Source organism: Capricornis sumatraensis, chromosome 3 (genome assembly GCF_032405125.1).
Source record: "Capricornis sumatraensis isolate serow.1 chromosome 3, serow.2, whole genome shotgun sequence".
Classification (NCBI taxonomy): domain Eukaryota; kingdom Metazoa; phylum Chordata; class Mammalia; order Artiodactyla; family Bovidae; genus Capricornis; species Capricornis sumatraensis.
In genome coordinates, this window is record NC_091071.1 from 171,605,927 (window position 1) to 171,626,619 (window position 20,693).

At 57.6% G+C, this 20,693-nt stretch overlaps 1 protein-coding gene across 1 annotated transcript; it reads right to left on the bottom strand.

The window, feature by feature from the left end:
* Positions 1–2,823: 2,823 nt before the first annotated feature.
* Positions 2,824–20,216, bottom strand: SELENON (selenoprotein N). The gene is made up of 12 exons (XM_068967726.1): positions 20,034–20,216; positions 19,250–19,367; positions 15,027–15,160; positions 12,076–12,288; positions 11,773–11,897; positions 11,059–11,196; positions 9,409–9,490; positions 8,603–8,791; positions 8,117–8,222; positions 6,937–7,049; positions 6,744–6,845; positions 2,824–5,341 (listed from the first exon to the last, which is right to left on the bottom strand). Exons 1-12 carry the CDS (start codon positions 20,214–20,216, stop codon positions 5,171–5,173), a joined length of 1,674 nt encoding a protein of 557 aa, XP_068823827.1. The 3' UTR covers positions 2,824–5,170.
* Positions 20,217–20,693: the final 477 nt, after the last annotated feature.

The following is a 20,693-nucleotide window of genomic DNA, read 5'->3' on the forward strand; positions in this document are numbered from 1 at the left end:
AGAGGGGATACGCCTACCATAGGCCACGCCCCCTGGGGAAAAAGTTGTTGGTGCCGGGAAACCCCTGAGGTCAACCGGCTCTTTACCGCTCTCCACGCTTAGTCCCAATCCAACATTTGGGAGGGATCTGTGTTGCTATTCCGCCTCCAAATTGATCGGTGTCTGCTGTCCCCACCTCGATTACAAACTTCAGAAGCTTCGCGCCGGCGTTCAAGGCTCCAGGCTTAGTGCTTGCCCGACCTCATCTCACTCTGGTTCCTTCAATTTATTTTTATTTTTTGTAAATGAATTTAATTGGAGACTAGTTACTTTACAATATTGTAGTGGTTTTTGCCATACATTCACATGAATCAGCCATGGGTGTACATGTGTCCCCCATCGTCAACCCCTCTCCCACCTCCCTCTGGTTCCTTCAGTTTATGCTTCCCAGCCAAGACCCTCTACAGTCTTCTCTGCACCAAGAAATGAGCCTCTTTCTCCTCTTGCCTCTTGCCCTCCAGTGCTTTGTGGCTTTCTTTTATTTTAGCTGTTGTGTATCACACACTCATACCCACCACGATATATTGTGAGTTGGTTGCTCAGATGGGTAGCCCGAGAAGCAAGACACCAGAGGCATTGCAAAAGAGACCCACATTCCTTCCAGGCTCGCTCACGCACTCCCTTCTTGTGCTCAACCCCCCGAAGTCTTGGTCACCACGGCATCCAGGCCTGGGTCACATGCCCTCCTCTGACTTCTGTGTGACTATGCCTGGCTCCCAGGCTGTTGTTCTTTGGCCTCTAAGCTTGAAAGTCCCAGCTGCCAGGGACAGATGGGCTTCATGGTGGGGAGAATCTGTGCTGTCACACAGGCCTCCTATCAAACAAACTCCTTGCTTTAATGCCCTATTGTTGCTGTCTTGAAATTAACACAAAAAATTTTTTTTCAACAACGGCCCTGCATTTTCATTTTGCACTGGACCCTGCCAACTATGTAGCTGGTCCTAGTCAGAGACTGTGTCCACCCTGATTCCCACTATACTGCAAATTATGAAAATTTGAAATTCGGTTCCAGCCCTCTTTCCAGGATGAGAAATTGTTGCTTTAATCATCACGTTCCCATCCTGGGCAATGGCAGATCTTGCAAATCCATTCTAGCTGCCTTTCCTTGGATGTGGTAGTGCAGTCTTTGTTTTTCCCAAAGATCCCTTTTACCCAGCACATGACTCTATCCCCCAGCAGCTGTGCTGGCTGTTCACAGCTGCCCCATTCTCAGAATGGAAGCCCTAACCTAATAAGTTACTCTGCCTCTAAGCCTAGGAGCGACTGATACAAGGTACAAGAGGCCAGTTCAATTTGGCGGTATGGTTTATGCTCTAGAGCCTTTCTCTGGTGATCTGGCCAAGGTTTGGCTTTCAGATTCTATTTCTGCTCAAGGTTCTTTCTTTCCCCTTTCTTCTTCAATAGCCATGAAATTAAAAGGCACTTACTCCTTGGAAGGAAAGTGATAACCAACCTAGACAGCATATTAAAAAGGAGAGACATTACTTTGTCAACAAAGGTCTATCTAGCCAAGGCTATGGTTTTTCCAGTAGTCATGTATGGATGTGAGAGTTGGACTGTGAGGAAAGTTGCTGCTGCTCCTGCTGCTAAGTCGCTTCAGTCGTGTCCGACTCTGTGCAACCCCAGAGACGGCAGCCCACCAGGCTCCCTCGTCCCTGGGATTCTCCAGGCAAGAACACTGCAGTGGGGTGCCATTTCCTTCTCCAAAGCATGAAAGTTAAAAGTGAAAGTGAAGTCGCTCCGTCGTGTCTGACCCTCGGCGACCCCATGGACTGCAGCCCTCCAGGCTCTTCCGTCCATGGGACTCTCCAGGCAAGAGAACTGGAGTGGGGTGCCATTGCCTGTGAAGAAAGCTGAGCGCCGAAGAATCGATGCTTTTGAACTGTGGTGTTGGAGAAGACTCTTCAGAGTCCCTTGGGCTGCAAGATCCAACCAGTCCATCCTAAAGGAGATCAGTCCTGGGTGTTCTTTGGTAGGACTGATGCTGAAGCTGAAACTCCAGTACTTTGGCCACTTGATGTGAAGGGCTGACTCATTTGAAAAGACCCTGATGCTGGGAAAGATTGAGGGCAGGAGGAGAAGGGGACGGCAGAGGATGAGATGGTTGGATGGCATCACTGACTCAATGGACATGGGTTTGGGTGGACTCTGGGAGTTGGTGTTGGACAGGGAGGCCTGGCGTGCTGCAGTTCATGGGGTCACAAAGAGACGGACATGACTGAGCAGCTGAACTAATTAACTTCTTCAATCCTTCTTTTACAGGTTTTTCCTTAAGTTCACACCCTCAAAAAGAAAAAAAAATTACCTAAAGCGTATCTCAGGCTCTAAGATGATAGATTTAACTCCAGAATCTTTCTCAACACAGAACACCAGATTCTAAAAATAATAAGTTCTCTAGGTCTATCACAAATTTATTTTAAGCAAGTTACTCAAGCTTCTGGTGACAAATAAACTAGTCCCAGAGGGATTCCAGCCATGCTCCCTTGGCCATCTGCCAACTCCCGAAAAGGTTGTTGTTCAGTCACTAATTTGGCTCCTTGCAACCCCACGAACTATAGCACGCCAGCCTCCTCTGTCTTTCTAGTGATTCACGGCCATTGAGTCGGTGATGCTATCTCATCCTCTGCTGCCCCCTTCTCTTTTTGCCTTCAATCTTTCCCAGCATCAGAGTCTTTTCCAATGAGTCCATTCTTTGCATAAGGTGGCCAAAGTATTGAAGCCTCACCTTCAGTATCAGTCCTTCCAATGAATATTCAGGGTTGGTTTCCTTTAGGATTGAGTGGTTTGATCTTGTGGTCCAAGGGCCTCTCAGTTCAAAAGTATCAATTCTCCAGCAGAGGAGTGAGATGGAGAACAGAACAGAACAACATCCAGCTGAAAGGGAAGGCACTTAGAACCACCCTAATCTCTTCAATTTTATTATAGGACACACTGGGGACAGAGGAGGGAAGTGGAGGAGGGGTGACAAGAGGGCAGCTGGGGCCCTCCCCCACCATGAGCCTTTGAACACAGTAGGGGATCAGGCAGAGGCATCAGGAGAGGATGCAGGAACTGCAAGCATCACCTTCCATGGGACAAGGATCCCTCATCATGGCCTTGGCCTTCTTAGCCCAGCATGAGGGGAGGAGCTTGCTGGGTGGGAGGGCTGAATGTCTTCGGACACCAGGTGGCTAGTGGGACGGGTTACTGCCACCCAAGATGGAAGCACTGAGACAGGCTTAGTGCCCTCCCTCCCTTTAAGCTGCCTCCCAGGAGGGACACAAAGAACCTGGCCGAGCTTGCTGGCTCACGCCTCATTTGCTCTAGAGAAGACAAGGGAACCTGACATTTTGGTTTGAAAGGCTTTCTTTTTCGCCTTGGTGAAAACAGGCAGGGGAGAGGTGGGAAGGACAAGACAAAACACTCCCAACATCAAGACACAGGCTGAATGTCAAGCCCACCACCGAGTCGCCTTGGGCAAGTCACTTCACTTTCCTGAGACTCAGTTCCTTCATCTACAAGACAGGAATGACGGCTACCCGCCTCGCGTCCTTTGTTGTGAGGAGTAAATGAGAAAATACATGTCATCTTGACAGGGTGCCTTAGACAGAGAAAGCGCTCAGTAACTAGCTATTATCATGATACACGATACAACATCGACAACAAGCCTGTGAGGAAGGCTCAGTGTGGAAACTCTAGTGGTGGATGGGGGACTCACAGGTGGGAGGCTGGGGACTGCATCTGAGATGTTTGCCTTCCTTCCCCTTTCAGGCTGGAGAGGGAGCCCCCCGACCCCAGTGGGGTGGGGGGGTAGGGGGTGGGGGCGGGATACGTAGGGTGAGGAGGGGCCTTCGTGAAAGCTCCAGGGCTCCTCATGGGCCTGAGTGGAGGATAAGGATACAGTTGGGGGTATACAGACCCTCTGGGGACTATTTTTAAAAAGTTGGTCGAGAAGGAGGAAGAGAAGGGGATGTTTCTTCCCACAGAAGCAACTGCAAAGACATCAAGCTGGATCCACCTAAGCTTTCAGATCCAGCCATCATGGGGCGGCTGCTGGGGGGACACCATCGCCCCCTTCTTTCTCCTCAGTGCTGGGGCTATCAAAAATACATATAAACTGTGAGAAAGTTCACATAAAAACGCTTTCTGCATGTATATAAAAAAAAAAGACTGGCCATGGTCAGTGGCTCGGGATGTGGACTCTGCGGCCAAGGAGAGTTGGTGGCCGCCCAGCGGTAGATAACCTGGTCTGGGCGGCCTGAGAGGTGGGACAGCGCCTGCTCTGGGGGAGGCTGCGACCTCTGGGAGACGTTTCTGTGGAGCTGAGGTCTGGGGTGGGGAGCGGGTGGGGGCTGTTACAGAGACACTGGCTCCATGAGTCTCGCTGTCACCCATGCTGGGGTAGGCCGTAGGGGAAGCTGAGGCCCTTGGCCTCAGTGGACTCCTTGTCAAGGGCAGAAGCCTCCTTCACAGTAAACCTCCCAGAAAGCAGGCCTCCAGGAAGTCCTGAAACAGGTTCTGGGGTCCTTTCGTCAGGTTGGATTGAGTGGTCTGGAGAGCAGCAGGGCACAGTACGATTTCCCCTTCTGAAGGAGCTTCCGGAAGGCTGACGTCACCTGGGCAGGGGAGCCCAGGCGCAGGAGGGCAGCCAGGCAGGCCTCTGGCCTGGAAGAAGGCTCCAGACAGACAGGAGTGCTTCCTTGGCAGCCTCTCCCCACCCCAGGCCAAGGCTTCTTGATGTCTCTTTTGGAAGGGGTGAAGGTAAGGAGAGGGGGTGGCCCTGTCATTTTAGCACCCATTCTTCCCTACTGTTCGCCCTGCAAGGGCCAGGACTATGTGCCTGAGTTGGGGAGGTCTGAGGAGATGACCCCAGGCTGTCTCTTTTGGGGTCTCAAGCAGCTACCAGAGCCAGGAACGTAGTTAAAGGCTGGCGGTGGCAGCCAGCACTCAAGGTCAGCCAAGGACCCCTGTCCACCCACCTCCAAGGCAAAGCTCGGATGGCCGCCATTAGCTGATGCCGGTCCCCCCAGGCAGCCTGAACGGGGGAGCGAAGGGCTTGGTGTGTGACACATGGAAGGCTGCTCTGGAGCTCCCGGGAGGAGAGGCCTGTCCTGCTCCCTGTCCAGCTGGGGTCTCACCGGCGGCAGGCTCACTAGGGCTGGAGGAGGGGCAGGCCGCGCCGGAGGCCCTCCTTCAGGAACTGCATGTAGGTGGCTGTGGACGGGTCTTCAAAGGTGGACGAGAAGCTGAAGACGTGGTTCTCAATGTCCTCGGGCTTCATGGACGTGATGTCCAAGAAGTAGTTGGCATTGATGTGGTGGACCTGGGGGAAGAGCTGGGTGAGGAGAGCAGGGATGGGGGGCCCAGTGCCCACTGCAGCCTCAACTTTCCTCCTCTGGGCAGATGACGGGCAGGCTGGGCAGCCATGAGCATGAGCGCCGTGGGAACCGTTCCCCTCTTCCTCCACTCACAGGGCTCTCTGCCTTCAGGGCTCTACACCTCGCCCACCAGGCAAAACCTAAGGCCTTTCAATATCACCCCTCCCCCCAACCCCGCCTCTGTGCCCTTTGACCCTCTTGTCTCTGATCCCACAACCCCTGAAATCCACACTCACTTCTGTCAAAATACCTGCATGCCCAGGCCTGTGTCCCCATCAGCCTCCCATTCCAGCTAGTGAGTCCCTTAAGGGCGGGTGCCCAGTAAACGAACGGGAGAGTGCAGGCCACCCACCGCCCAGGCGGAGTCTGCCCAGCTCTGCCACCCGGGGCCCTGCTGGGCTGGGTCCACTAAGGGGGTTTCGTCCATGGACCAGTGTGATCTGGCTGATACCCTGAGGCCTTCCCTTCCCTGAGCCTGAGACAGAAGCTTCCCTGGTGGCTCAGCTGGTAAAGAATCTGCCTACAATGCATAAGATCCCAGTCTGATCCCTGGGTCAGGAAGATCCCCTGGAGAAGGGAGTGGAAACCCACTCCTTGCCTGGAGGATCCCATGGTCAGAGGAGACTGGTGGGCTACTGTCCGTGGGGTCGCAGAGTTGGACACGACTAAGGGACTGATGCTTGGGCCAACCCAGCTCTCGCTCCTGCGCTGCTCCCCGCCTGCTGACCTCCCACCCTGCCCATCCCCCAGGACTGAAGGGAGAAGGAGCAGCTTGCTCAGAAGAGCAAGCGATGCTGAGGCTCACAGGTGGGCGCCTGTTTTCAGAGCTGGCTATGCTTCTTCCTTATGCGGCTCTTGCCATGTCTCTGCACCTTCTGAGCCTCAGTTTGTAAAAATCAGCATTAGTGATCACCAGTCTCATGTGCGAATCCCGCTTGAGCACGTGAGTGCTGTGTCAGGGGCCCTCAGGGAGAGCGGGGGTCTTGCCTCCGCCTGGGTGGTGTCAGGTCCTTTCTGCTGCCACCAGGCCTGCCCCCTGCCACCCCCCATCCCTGCCACGCCAGGGCTGGCTGCAATGGTCTGAGGTGAGACTTCCCTTCTGGGTCACATTCCTGTCCACTCTGCTGCCCACTGTGCCCCAGAGTGCTCCTGAGGTCCCCATTCTGAGGGAAGGTCCCGACACCTGCAGGCAGGCCGAGGGGACATCAGGGGATAACTGAGGCTCGGACTGGCTAAGAGACCAGCCAGGAGGTGGCAGAGTCAGACTGGGATGATGAGGTCTGTAAGCCACAGCCCTGGCTCTCTGCTTCCTCTGCCCGCGGCTGAGGCCAGGTGGCGGGGACCTACCACGGTGCCATTGGGCAGGCAGATCATCATCTCCACGGGGAAGCTGTACTTCTCCAGGTGCAGGCCGGCCAGCTTCTGGTGGGATGGGTTCTCCTGGTTGTTCTGCGGGGACAGGTGGGTATATGCTCCTGCCGCCTGGGCTCCACTGTCCCAGGGGCTCCCACGGGGCTCTTGCCACCCACCTGCCGCTCACCTGTAGGTCCTCCAGCTCCTTCACCAGGGACCAGGTGCTGATGAAGCTCTCGTTGAGGAGGGCGAGGATGGGCGAACTTTCCAGGACCGTCTCCCGGAGAGTCCGCCCCGAACCTGTTCAGGGAGAAGCAAGGCCAGGACCCCACATGTCTCACTGGGATTTCAATCAGCAGTAAACCTCAGGGACTACAGAATACTCTGTGCACCCAGGTGAAATAACAGTGATTCAAACAGTGCCACAGAAGAGCTACTGAATTCCTGGTAGCTGTAATTAACATCAGTAACATACTGGAATCCTGGGCTGAGACTTGGTGTTGGCTCCCACCTGGCCCAGGGGCCTGCAGACACTGACAGCTTCTTAAATCCACTAAACGCTGCCCCAGGGCCTCTGCACAGACTATCCTTCTATTTATCTAAAACACTTCCTCCTGTCACTGGACAAACCCTTAATCATCCTTCAGAGTCTCAGCTTGTGTCACTCTTTCAAGTAAGCCTTCCCTGATGCCCCCGTTACACACTCCTGTGCCACTCTGGACCTTGCCTTGTGCAAACTTGCCACACTTGTAGTGTCTGCCTTCTGCATACACTGTGTGCTCCCTGAGCCCAGGGACTGCTTCTGACTTCCTCGATGCAGGATGCCCAGCATCTAGCCTACGGCTAGGCACAGGAGGTATCCAGGATGTTTGTCGATTGGCTGGACGAGGGCAGGGGCACTGTTTGCTCCTCTTTGTAACCCCCGTCAGGTACCCAGAGATCTTTGAACCAGGGGGTCTTTGTTGTATTTTTCTGATTAAGTGAAAAGTGTCCAGGCTTTGGCACTATTTTTCGCTCACTTGTGTGCAACACTTTCCAGAGCACAGACACTTTCACATCTGTTTTCACAACGGTGGGAGGTAAGTATGTTATCCTCTTATTGCTGAGAAAACTCAGGTCTGGGAAGGAAAATCACTTGGACAAAGCCTCCTGGCTGTAGATGGCAGAGCTGGACTCCTTCTCCTGAGTCCAGCAGCTTCCTCGGAGCTCAGCACAGCACCCCAGAGCCCTCACCCCACCTCCCTGCCCCATGTGGTCCTTAAGCAACCTCGGGCTCTGAGAGCAGAGTCCCGTGGTCTCAAAGCCTCCTGCACCCACGAGGAGTGACGCTGCCCTTCTCTCCTCACGGACTGCCGGGGTCTCCTCACCTCAGCAGGACTGGTCGTCCAGGGCCCCCCACAGCAGGATTGAGTGCACCAGCTTGTTCTTGGCCTTGGCTTGGTCAAAGGCCTCAGTGAACGGCAGGTAGGTGACCTGGGGCCAAGTGGGGACAGAGAGAAGCTACTGTGTGTGGCCAGGGTCCCACTGCAGGGGCTGAGCGTGTGATGTGCATGTGGGTGTGTGTGTATTTGTAGTGGATATGTGTGTGTGTGTGTGTGTATGCACATGTATGGATATGTGTGTACATATGCATGGATGTTTGTTGTGTGCATGAGATGCTGAGCCAGGGGATGGCTCTGCCAAGTTCTGAAGGACAAAGGGGCGGCTCCCTGGTCCAGGCTGAGCCCCACAGGGAGGCAGCCTCAGCCACAGCCCTGCCTGGCACTCGGTGCCCAGGGCCCACCTGCCGCTGCTCAGCTCTCATCCCAGCCCCAGGGAGCCCGCCCCTGCCTGTGCCCGCTGTCCCGCTTCACCTTCTTGAAGGGGTACATGGCCACCTCCAGGCGCCGGGCTGCCTCCTCCCAGCTCAGCTCCTGCTGCCACTCGATCTCCTCAAACACAAACTGGAGGGGCTCCCCTGAGGGCAGGCGGCTGTCGATCAGGTTGCCATCCTCGTCCAGGATCACGGAGGGCACCGAGGGGCCCAGCGCCTCCAGCTCCATCTGGGCCAGGGGTCAGTGAGGGATGTCTCAGTGAGGGGCAAGAGTCCTCCAGGGGCCCCGAGAGACCCTCAGAGACACGTCACTCATCGCAGAGGTAGGGAGATAGGCCCAGGGAAGGGCAGGGCCCAGTCAAGGCTGTGCAGTGAGTCTGGTACAGAGCCCACTGTCCAGCCAGGGCTCCACCGAGGGAAGCCAGCTGAGGGCCCATGGCAGCTGCTGGCTCTGCGTGCGGGAATACGTGTCTTCCCAGGATCCTGCTTTGCCTGCCAGGAATTCTGTCATTCCCTGTCCTGAGGCTCCTAGCCAGCTGGGTCTCCCTGCAGCCAAGCTGACAGACTCTGTTGCAGGGCCCTGCCACCAAGCCCCACCTTCCAACCTGGGGCTTCCTGGGTGGCTCAGTGGTAAAGAACCCGCCTGCCAATGCAGGAGATGCAGGAGACCCGGGTTCGATCCCTGGGTCTGGAAGATCTTCTGGAAGAGGAAATGGCAACCCACTCCAGTATTCTTGCCTGGGAAATCCCATAGACAGAGGACCCTGGTGGGCTACAGTCCCTGGGGTTGCAAAGAGTCAGACACGACTATGACTAACCACGTGAAGGGACCACCTGTGCGCTCACCTGGGGTATGTAGCCGATGTCCACCTCCATGTTGCTGCTCTCACTGGCCCCATACAGCCACTCCATGTCCACATTCAGAGACCTGGAGACGGGAGAGGGTGCCCAGGGCACAACGCCATCATCAAAGCCCATCAGACATCAGACTTCATCTCACCGAAAGCCTGACGCTGGCCCCATTTTATAGATGAGGACACTGAGACTCAGCAGGGTGAACCTAAGGTCTCAGAGCCACTGGGATGCTGATGGCAGAGCCTGAGACCTTTTCTTTCGCCAGGCTGCCTCTTCTAAAGGCATTAGGACCACACCACCCTCCACCGACCCAGGCCTTTACAGTTTACAAAGGGCTTCCACATCCATGGCTCACGCACTGCCCGCGACCCATGACTCTTAGAGGCAGCGGTCATCAGTGCCTCCCCCAGCACCTCGAGTGGGGCAGGAATGAAAAACGGGTACCGTCCTCCCGCTGCGGGCCTCCTCCACTGTCTCCAGCGGGAAGTCTGGCCTGATCATGTGCAACCCGCAGATCCACCGCATGAGGGCGCCCCAGGGCAGGCTACCAACCACCTAGAGCCGGTGAAGCAGGCACTCCACCCCCGCCTCCTTCTCCTTCGGTTTCATCCAATCCAGGCCCCCACCTCCACCCCTGGGCTGGGGGCAGGCGTGCCCTGGGCTGAGCCCCCGCAGCACAGGGACATGCTTGCTGAGCAAGGGAGAGGAGGAGGGCCGCTCCTTCCTCATCATTTTCATATGGGCCCCTCGTTGCCCTCGGTAACCCTGAACGAGGATGGCAGGTCGCTCCTGGTCCTGGGTTCTCTTCCCAGGCTGTCCCGGCGACCCTGTCACTCCTGCCTAGGACCCAGTCCCCCATCTAGCAGATGAGGAAACTGAGGCCTGGAGGGGGCCAGGGCCTTGCCCACAGCCACTGGTGCCAGAGCTGAGACTTAGCTCTGGCCATTCGGCTCCCAGCCTGGGGACCGTCCTGGTACAGTCACTCAGGCCCCCCTGGGCTTGCCATCTGGGACAAAGCTGGAAAGGCTCTCTGTGCCCCGTGTTCCCCCGACAAGAGGCTGACCCTGAGCAGGCGGAGCAGGCAGGCAGGTGGCTGGCATCAAGCCCTTCCAGAAGCCGCCCTCAGTCCCCACCCAGGGTCCGGGGTAGCAACTGCAGGCAAGGAGGGCCTGCCCCTTGGGTCTCTGCATGCGCTGTCCCCTCTGCTAAACCCTCCTCAGCCCCCAGGTCGCTGCACAGATGTCCCTTCCTTTGGGAAGGCTTCCTGCACCCCCACCAGTCAGGCCCCTGCCCACCTGCCAGCCTTTCCCTAGGGTGCCAGGGCAAGGTGTGGTCACGAGTCTGTCAGCAGAATGAGCAGCGGGGCTCCAGCTTCAGGGAGGGGCTGTGGGCTGGTGCCTTAGCTCCCAGCGCAGAGCTGGCTGGTCACTCCATCACCCCATAAGCATGTCCCAGGTGCTGCCTGGGATGATGGAATGACCACCTCCCTGCCCCCGACCACCTCATTCTGCCTCCTCCGAGGTCAGCTCCAGGTGCTTCCCAAGAGAAGGGGCTCTGGGGAGAGACTGAGGGGGGCTGAACTCTGGGAGCTGGCGGGGGGCACATGGGAGCAGGATGCTGGGGTGGGATGGAGGCTCTCACCTGTGGTTGGGCACGAAGAGCCGGAAGTCACGGACGTGGGTGGCATCTTTGGAAAGGATGATGTGGCCGGTGAACTGGCCGGGGGAGAACCAGAAGGGGAAGTCGGGGGGCTCGCTGAGCTGGAACTCGGCGTGGATGCTGGAGGGAAGGGAGCCAGCTGGGAGCGGGATCCCTGGCCGAGCAGAGCTTGCCTGCCCACCCCCCTTCTGCCCCAAAGCCTGGAGCCCACACAGGGATGGCCAGACTCTGGGTGGGGCAGAGGGCTGGGCAGGGGGCGGAGAAGTGTGTGGGGCAGGGAGAGGGGAGGCCCACAAGGCGCTGCCCTACCTTCAGGGCCCAGCTTCCCTGCGCCTTCCCTGGAAGCGTAGCTGACCCTCCTCTGAGCTCTCACAGCCTCTCCAGGGGCTGTGTGACCTGGTGTCACAGTTCTTATGCACCCCCTTCCGTGTGGATGACAGTCACGGCCACCAGCCCCATGCTAAAGCACACTCAGCACTTTTTCCTTCCTCCTGGAGGAAGTCACCCCCTCCCCGGTGCGTGAGGAGGAACGTGAGGCTCAGAGAGCAAAGCTGCTTGTCCAGGCCCGCAGGGCGGTACGTGGTGGTGATGGTGGTGGCAGGGCCTGGCCCTGGCTCCCGGGGCTGTACCCTTCCGTGCTGCCCTGGAGTCCCAGGCCCAGGTGAAAGCAGGGATGGGGCGGCCAGGACCCCTCACCGGAACATCACGGTGTAATAGAAGTCGCTGATGGCGGTCAGGCAGGCCACGGCCCCCTGAGGGGCAAAACGGGTCTTCACGAAGGGCCGTGGGTGGAACATGCTCAGAAGCCGGTGGATGATGACCTGCAGGGAGGGCAGTGGGACCCGGGGTTGGCTTGCGGGGACCCCGCTCCCCTGGGTGAGTGTCGGCCCTGGACCAGGGGTGGGGCCGGACGAAGGCAGGAGTGCAGGGCGGGGGGCAGGCCGGCGCCTTGGGGTCCAGGTGCAGGGCTGGGGCATGGGGCCATGCGGCTGCCCTCACCTCCTTGCCCTTGGGCGGCGGTGGGTAGAAGCGGTTGTTGGACAGGTACCCGGTGAAGACGCTCAGTTCACTGGGGATGATCCACCAGGGCTCACCCAGCTCCACGTGGCCCCGGGGCGGGAGGAAGGGCCGGAAGTGGCGGGCGGCAAACACGGCGCTGGGCGAGGCTGCCGTGGTCCAGTTGCGGAGGCCAGACAGGGCCAGGCGGGAGACCTGGGGCAGGGAGACCGCCAGCGCGCTGGGCACTGAGAACCTCCCAGGCTGCCTGGAGGTCTCCTTGAGCCCTGAGCCAACCCCCAAACCCGGGAAACAGAGGCACTGGGAGGCTCCTGCTCTGGTCAGGATGGGGTGAGTCTGGCTGGTACCGTCCTGCCAGAGCTGAGGCTCACTTCGCCCCTCCCAGCCCCCAGCCTGGGAAGTGGTGCCCCTGCAGCCCCTCGGGTCCAGCCCAGGCCAGACACTCTTGCGAGGACAGGGGAATCGAGGCAGCAGGAGGGTCACCTAGGACTGGAACAGGGGGGCTCTGTGTGGTAGGCCCTGACCACCTCTTCCCGCCTTCCAAGCCCAGGTCCCACTTCCCTCTTGTGCGTAAGCCAGCAGACCAGCGCCGTGTGCCCCCGCCCGCCCTGGGCTTCCTCATCTCCTCCGCCTGCCCTGCTTTCTGCCCCCTTAGCTGCCCCTCCAAGTCCCCTCCCTGCAGCTAACGTCCTGGGTGGCAAGAATTCAGGAGTCTGTTGGGGGAGCAGAAGCCACCTTTGGGTGAGATCTCTAGCGGCAGGGGCAGGATGAGACCACAGAGGAGGGGGAGGAGGGGCAGCGCTGCTTCAAGCCTGGGCCATGCTGGCCGGGCACCCCGGGCCCAAGGCCTCCCCTGACCGTTTCCTCATCAGTAATCCACCCCAGTGCTGTCGGATGAGTGACAGGCAGGAGAGGAGGGGGGTCACTCACTGTGCAGGCCCAGAGTAGGAGGAGGCCCTGGACCACGCAGGTCCCCTGGTCAGAGCCCCACCTTCGGTGGCCCTTCCCCGCCCTTACCAGTCACCAACAGCAGCTGCCACGACAGTGAGTGCCTGGCCCCGCTCAGGGCTCCCAGCCGCCAGAGAGCTGTCCCACCTTTGACAGTAACAAGTCCCCTCCGCCACCTCCCTGGTGAGGGGCCCTGGGCTCAGGGAGACCTGGAGAGGCGGGGCATAGGGAGCAGAGAACAGGGCAGGCAGGGGGGTGAGGTGCCCAGGGACGGCAGGGGCACCCGGGCTTTTGGTCTGCTGGCATACGCACAAGCTGAGGTGGCGAGGGGAGTTCTCAAAGCAGGGCTGGCCAGCTGGGGCCAGGCGGAGCCTGTCTGCCTGCTGGTCCTGCTTACAGGCTTCGGAGCTCTTGGGGAGCGGCCTGCAAGGTGGGGCCTGAGCTAGGGAGGCAGGGCTGGGGTCTTCCAGACCCCACCTCCCCTGTTAGTGCAAGTGGGCCCCTGCACGGGTTCTCTCTGCTCGGTGGGAGGGACTCATCTGCTCAGACAGCACTCCAGCCCATCAATGGCGGACCTTCTCCACCCAGACCATGCTGGACTCTCCCCCGGACGTCCTCAGGAACCTCACCTCCAGCAGTCCAGACTGGCCCCATACCCTCCCTACCAGACCCGCACCCCACCTCCAGCTCCCATCAGGCGATGGGTCCCCCACGCACCTGGCCACCAGCCAGAAGCCTGAGATACCCCAATCACCCCTCCCCACCCCCTTCCTTTAGGAGCCCCATGCTGCCTTTCTTCCCTCCCCAGCATCCCTCGGGTGGTCCTTCTATTCCATCACCAAGGCCTCCCCTTCCCTCTTCCTGTCTTCCCATCCCTCCTAGGACCTGGTCTTTTTCCCTTCCATTTCTCCCCAGCTGCCAGCCTGGAAAGCCTAGATCTGATGAGGGATGTCTCCTATTTCAAAACACACTATGGTATTTGGCTGCTGCAGAATGAAGGCCAAAGTCAGGCAACTGAGCCCCTGGGCCATCAGGCAACTTCTCTTCCAGTCCCACTGATAGGGATGCCCCTGCCCGGGGTCCAGTCACCCCCTCTCTCTGCCCTCGGGGTCCTGCCAGGCATCTCCTGCCTTCAGGCCTTTGTCTGTGCTGAAGTGATGGTTCAACTGAGACACAAAGGCTGAGCAGGTGTGGGCAAGGCAAAGAGAAAAGGCGTTCTTGGTCAAGGGACCAGCATGTGAGCTAGCTCACAGGTGGAGGAAAGTCTGGACATCTGGAGCCATGGACAGCTGAGAGGAGAGGGCGGGGGAGTGAGCAGGAAAGGCAGCAGGGCCTAGGGATGCCAGATCCTGGGAGGGTTTGAGACCTTGTCCACAGGGCCTTGGGTTCAGGTGAGGCTGGTTAGGATGGCACTTGTCAGGGTCATTCCCCACTCCAGAGCCCCTGCCAGGGACTAAACTTCAGGTCCAGTTCATTGGAGCTCAAGAGAGCACCTGTCAGGGGCCAGGTACTGTGCTAGGGCCCTGGGGATGCACAAATGTGTGTCACAGGCCTTGCCCTGAGGAAATCACAGCCTTGGAGTGGAAGACTGACCTGTAGAAAGTAATGATCATAAGCAAGTTGTCTGCATCAGCATGGTCTCTACAATACCAGCTTGTTTCCTCCAGCCAGATCCTCCCTACCCTGTGGACACCGGCCTGAGCCTTCGTCCCTTGCAGTTGCTGTCAGAGGTCATTCCCTCTAGGGAGCCATCTGGGTCACAGGTTCATGCTTATCCCTCCTAGGTCCCCTACCAGACTGGGGGCCTGAACGGGGGGACAGGGCCTGGCACGCTGGGTGCACAGACGGCACTGGATGAAGGAGGGAAGGGAGGGAGGAAAGATGAGCAGAGCTCAGACCATTCTCAGGAGGCGAGTACACACAGATGGTCCCCCGTCTCTGGCCCTGTCTCCGGGAGGCCCCCTGCCCCTTCTGCCCCGACTTACCCCTAGGAACCCATCTTTGCTCTTGGTCATGGACTCAGGGAGCAGAGGCTGGAATCGGGCTTCTATGGTGAGAGTCTCCTCGCTGGGGTCAGGGGGCAGCTCCTCTTCCTCGTAGTTGGCCGTAGGAATCGACCCTGTGAGACACAGGCCAGCGGACAGGGGTCCTCCCTTAGACGGCAGGGCCTTACTTCCTAGGATGGTCCGCATGGGCCAGTGATTAAGGAAGCCATGCTTGGGAGGGATGGGGGTGGGAGGTTGCAACAGGTAACAATCACCAAAGTAACAATATAGATTACATCATTTATCAAACATATACAAATAAATTGTATATGTATTGGGCTAGCCCAGAAGTTATTTGGGCTGGTGGCTCAGACGGTAAAGTGTCTGTCTACAATGTGGGAGACCCGGGTTTGATCCCTGGGTGGGGAAGACCCCCTGGAGAAGGAAATGGCAATCCACTCCAGTACTATTGCCTGGAAAATCCCATGGACAGAGGAGCCTGGTAGGCTACAGTCCACGGGGTCGCAAAGAGTCAGACATGACTGAGCGACTAATCACATCACATCCATAACATCTTACAGGAAAACTCGAATGAACTTTTGGGCCAACCCAATATGATACACCGGAGAAGGCAATGGCACCCCACTCCAGTACTCCTGCCTGGAAAATCCCATGGACGGAGGAGCCTGGCGGACTATAGTCCATGGGGTCGTGAAGAGTCGGACACGACTGAGCGACTTCACTTTCACTTTTCACTTTCATGCACTGGAGAAGGAAATGGCAACCCACTCCAGTGTTCTTGCCTGGAGAATCTCAGGGACGGGGGAGACTGGTGGGCTGCCATCTATGGGGTCACACAGAGTCGGACACGACTGAAGCGACTTAGCAGCAGCAGCAGCAGCAATATGATATACAAAGTGTACCTATAATGTATACAACATAGTATATTCCGCATATACAATTTCTCCTATATATATCACGTTTCAGTTTCACAGTAGTCCTGTGAGGCAGTATTATCAATTCCATGTTACAAATGAGAAACTGGAGGCTCAGAGAGTTGAAGTCACTTCCCAAGGACACACAGCCAGGCCGGGTATGAATCAGGATTCAAACGTGGGCCTGTTGTACCCTAAACCTGCAATCAACCACAACTCTCTTCTGGGAACATTAAGATCTCCAAAGTTTCCTCAAAGGCTCAGGAACCAGATGACCTGGGTTCAAGTAGCAGCCCCAACCCTCACCAGCTGTGTGGTAGTTGGCCCAGGGGCCTGTTATGAGGATTAAATGAGGTAATCCACGTGGTGTTAGCACCAGGCCTGGTACAGAGTAAGCCGTAATAAACATCAGCTGTATGACTTATTACCAATGGTTTCAGGGTTGGGGATCCACAGGGCTAGGGCTCAAGCCTAATTCTGACCCTAACGTGTGCTCCTTCTGCCAGGCCAGGCTGGCTGGTCCCCTTCCCTCAGCCCATCTCTGGGGTGAGGTCAGCTCTATTTCCTGGACTATTTGGGGGGCAAATCCCTCAGCCCTTCCGGGAGCTCATGCTACTATGCATGTCCGGTCATGGGGGTCTCATGGAGAAGCAAGGGCTGCTCGGAGAGGTCAGGGAACGTGGAATCAGGCAATCTTTGGTGTCACAGAAAGAGCGCTGGTCCTGAAGTCAGGAGACCTGCTTCTCCCTGATTTCCTGGGTGGCCTGTTTCCCCATCGGTAAAGGAGGGGCTGGACTGACAGTAGCTGAACTTGATTCATTGGCTCTCTTCCTGCTCAGAGACCTGCCAAGTGTGTAGTCTTTCAAATAGCAGGGAGGGGCCCCATGACGCAGATAATGGAATGAAGCATGGGTGGGTCTCGCCGAGACTGCTCTCTTGGGGGCAGAGACCATTGCTTGGCGTTTATTGACGGATCGACAGAGGAACGGAGCAACAGGAATATGTAGGGTTACTGGTCAGCTTCCTTATCCAATCATTTTACTGTTATCACAGATAATTCTGAATAATGCCCTGCGTGTTGTGGCTTTTTGGTTTTTAAATAAAAAGTTGTATTTCCCAACTTATACGTAAACTTTGCTCACTATAGACAATTTGTAAAAATGTTAAGCTACAAAGCAGAAAATTAGGCATACATAACTGTACCACCTAGAGGGGACTGTTTGCCTCTATTTCCTACTTAGATTTGGTGTTTCTTTTTGGTTTTATTTTTTGTTCATCCGGCAGCTTGGTCCAGTTTTGTACTCACAGTGGCTTAGGTGGTAATGCAGGGAGAGATTATTTTCCCCGATGGAGAAAAAGATTTGTGTAAAAAAACTAAAAGCATCCCCAAGCCCAGCAAGCTTGGCCAACATGTCATTATGAGGGAACTCTGGCTCTCCAGGCGCAGAAAAGGACAAGGATGTGGCTGTGTGGCTGCTCGGAGCAGTGCGTGCAAAATACGAAGTCAAAGCAAATCCGCACGGGACTGACCTGTGTACTTGCCCATCTGCTTTCATGACAGAACCTGACTGCCCCTGGGAGGCACTGACACGTCTGCTCCACCAAATTAGCATTTTTCATCTGACTCTTCTCTGACAGGGACTGTGCCACCGGGCCGGGACTAAGCTGACCTAACCCAACCCCATCCTGAGACACAGAAAGCCCATCTCGGACCTGAGGCGCTTACTTGCCTGAGAGCAGCTGGTATCTCTTTCTGTCTTTCCCATCTATTGACCTACTTACACCAGGCGATCTTGGTAACAAGTAGATGCCCAAGATCAGAAGTTCAAGAAACATCACAAGATATGAACACAGAGGTTAGGGTGATGATGGAGTGGTGGAAGAGACATTTTATAATTCATTAGAATGCTTTAGCTCATCTTTACCACCGAAATCAAATTATATCCAGGCAAAAACAGGTGACAAAGTAGGACAGGAATCTGACAGTTCCCCAGGAAAGTTTAATATTTAGTAGTAATAGCAATAGCTCCTGTCTATTGATTATCCAGGCTTCCCAGGGGGCGCATTGGTATAAAGAATCTGCCTGCCAATGCAGGAGATGAAGGAGACTCGAGTTCAATCCCCAGGCTGGGAAGATCCCTTGGAGTAGGAAACGGCAACCCACTCTAGTATGCTTGCCTGGAACATTCCATGAACAGAGGAACCTGACAGGCTACAGTCTGCTGCTACTGCTGCTGCTAAGTCGCTTCAATTGTGTCCGACTCTGTGCGACCCCATAGACAGCAGCCCACCAGGCTCCCCCGTCCCAGAGATTCTCCAGGCAAGAACACTGGAGTGGGTTGCCATTTCCTTCTCCAATGCATGAAAGTGAAAAGTGAAAGTGAAGTCGCTCAGTCGTGTCCGACTCTTCGAGACCCCATGGACTGCAGCCCACCAGGCTCCTCCGTCCATGGGATTTTCCAGGCAAGAGTACTGGAGTGGGTGCCATCGCCTTCACCAGGCTACAGTCTACAGGGTCGCAAAGAGACTGAGCACACACACCACGCCACTGACCATCTATTGCACTTTGCAGACGTTTTCTCTAATCCTCCAATCAGCTGGTGCAGGACCTGAAGACAGAGGCTCCCTAATCCTCGCCCTGCACCCTGCTCGCACCTTTCCTTCCTGGGCAGGCTGGAGAGCCTTCCTCTCCCCAGTCTCTCAAAGTATACACGTGAGGATCAGGTCAGCATCCATCTCACGGGCACTGCTAAGACATAACTCAGAAGGTGCTTAAAGTGAGTCTGGTCCTGGGAAAGTGGTCAGAGAATGTTAGCTTGTAATATTCACCCGTGAGGAGAACAAGCTCGGAAAGGGGTGTGTATGCGTGCATGTGTGTGTACTCATGGTGAGGCAGCTTGCCCCAACCACACGCTAGAAAGTATCTCTAAAGCCCAGGGCAGCTGAAGGTGCTTCAAGTGATGTCCGGTCCTGAGGAAGGGGTCAGAGAATGTTAGCTTGTAATATTCACCTGTGAGAACAGGCTCAAGCATGTGTGTGTGTGTCTGTGTTTGTGTATGTGTGTCTGTGTCTGTGTGTCTCTGTGTGTCTGTCTGTGTGTGTGTGTCTTTGTTTGTGTGTACTCATGGTGAGGCAGCTTGCCCAAACCACCTGCTAGAAAATATCTCTGAACCCCAGGGCAGCCGCCTCCTACTCCAGGCAGTCCTCCTGCTCAGAGCAGACACAGAGCAAGAACCAGAGGGCGGTGCCCCAGGTCCCTCCTCCCGGGTCCCCAGCCTCTCCTGGTACCTGTCAGCTTCTCAGCGATGGGCTTGAACTCCTCGGGGCTGATGTACATGTCCCGGTCAGTGTCCAGGGAGGAGAAGAGGAAGAGGCCTTCTGTCCCCAGGGTTTTCAGTGCTGAATCCTGCTTGGGAGGAGGCGCTGGGTTGAGCAACCGGATACCCACTGGTATCCCAAACCGCTCTCGCCACCACCTTCCCGAGTTCTTTCAGTCCACCCATCTCCGAAACATCTGTCCCAATGCCACTTCTGCAAGCCCCAGAGCCCAGGTCCCCCGTTCCCATCCCTCTCGGTCCCTGCTACACTCCGAGCCTTCGTCCACTGTTCCCTCTCCGAGTGCCCGCTTCGTATCCGGATCCATCTAGAGTCACCCTCTTGGTCCACCCATCGTCCTCCCTGGTCTCCCCTCCCCACCGTCCCAGCGCCCCCGGCCCCGCCCGGATGCTCGGGTCCCAGCTGCGCTCAGTGCTTTGTCTGCGGTGAACCGTCCTAGTCACCCGTCCGCCCGCTCCCCTAGGAGCCGTCCCAGCCCCGGCCTCACTCCGGGCCAGTCTGCTCACCCCCGTCAGTCCTTCCTAGCCCGCCCGCTCTCTGGAGCCCCCGCCTTTTCCTTCCCGGCCGCCCTCCCGGCCCTCCGGCCCCGTCCCCCTCCGGTCAGGCCGCCCTTCCATCCCCGCCCCGTCCCCCACCGGCCCCCGGTCCCTCGCAGCCCTGCCCGTCGGCGAGCCCCGCCGCCCGCGCCCACCCGAGCGTCCCCGGCCGGCCGCCGCGCCCTCCCGCCGACTCGGACCTGCCTCGCGGCCGCCTGGGCCTCGCTGTAGCGGGCGAAGGCCCGGGCGGCGGCGGCGGCCGCGGCGGCGGCGAGCAGCGATCCGAGCAGCGCCAGGGCGCGGGCGCGGCGCGGCGGGGGCGCGGGCGGCGCGGCGGGGCCGGGGCCCGCAGGCCCGCGCTCGCCCGGCCGGGTCCGGCCCATGGCGGCGGCTCCGGGCGGGGTGGCCGCGGACGCGGAGCCGCGGCGGCGCGGGCGCGGGCGGGGCCGGGGCCGGGCCTGGGCGCCGCGGCGGGACGGGCGGGGGCGCTGGGTCCGGCGCACGGCGGCGCTGCTGGCTCGCGAGTGCAGGGAGGGAGGCGCGCCGGGGCCCCTGCTCCACACACCCTACCGGCCGGCGGTGTCTCCTTCCTTCACTTTCCTCTCCCCGAACGAAACCGGGCCTCCGCGTCCCGCCTAGCCTGGAGGAGCCCGGGAGCACTTCCAGGCCGAGCACCGCGAGGAGATGCGAGGGAAGCCAGGGGCGGGCCGGGTACCCAGTCTCCCCGCATCCCACCCTGCCTCTTATCCGACCTGCTTTCTGAAATGTCTCCAGTCATCGCGAAACAGAAAACTACCCAAGTTCAGCCCACCCTGTTTCTCTCATGGTCCTGCTGGAAGGCCACCTCTGCAGATTCACCA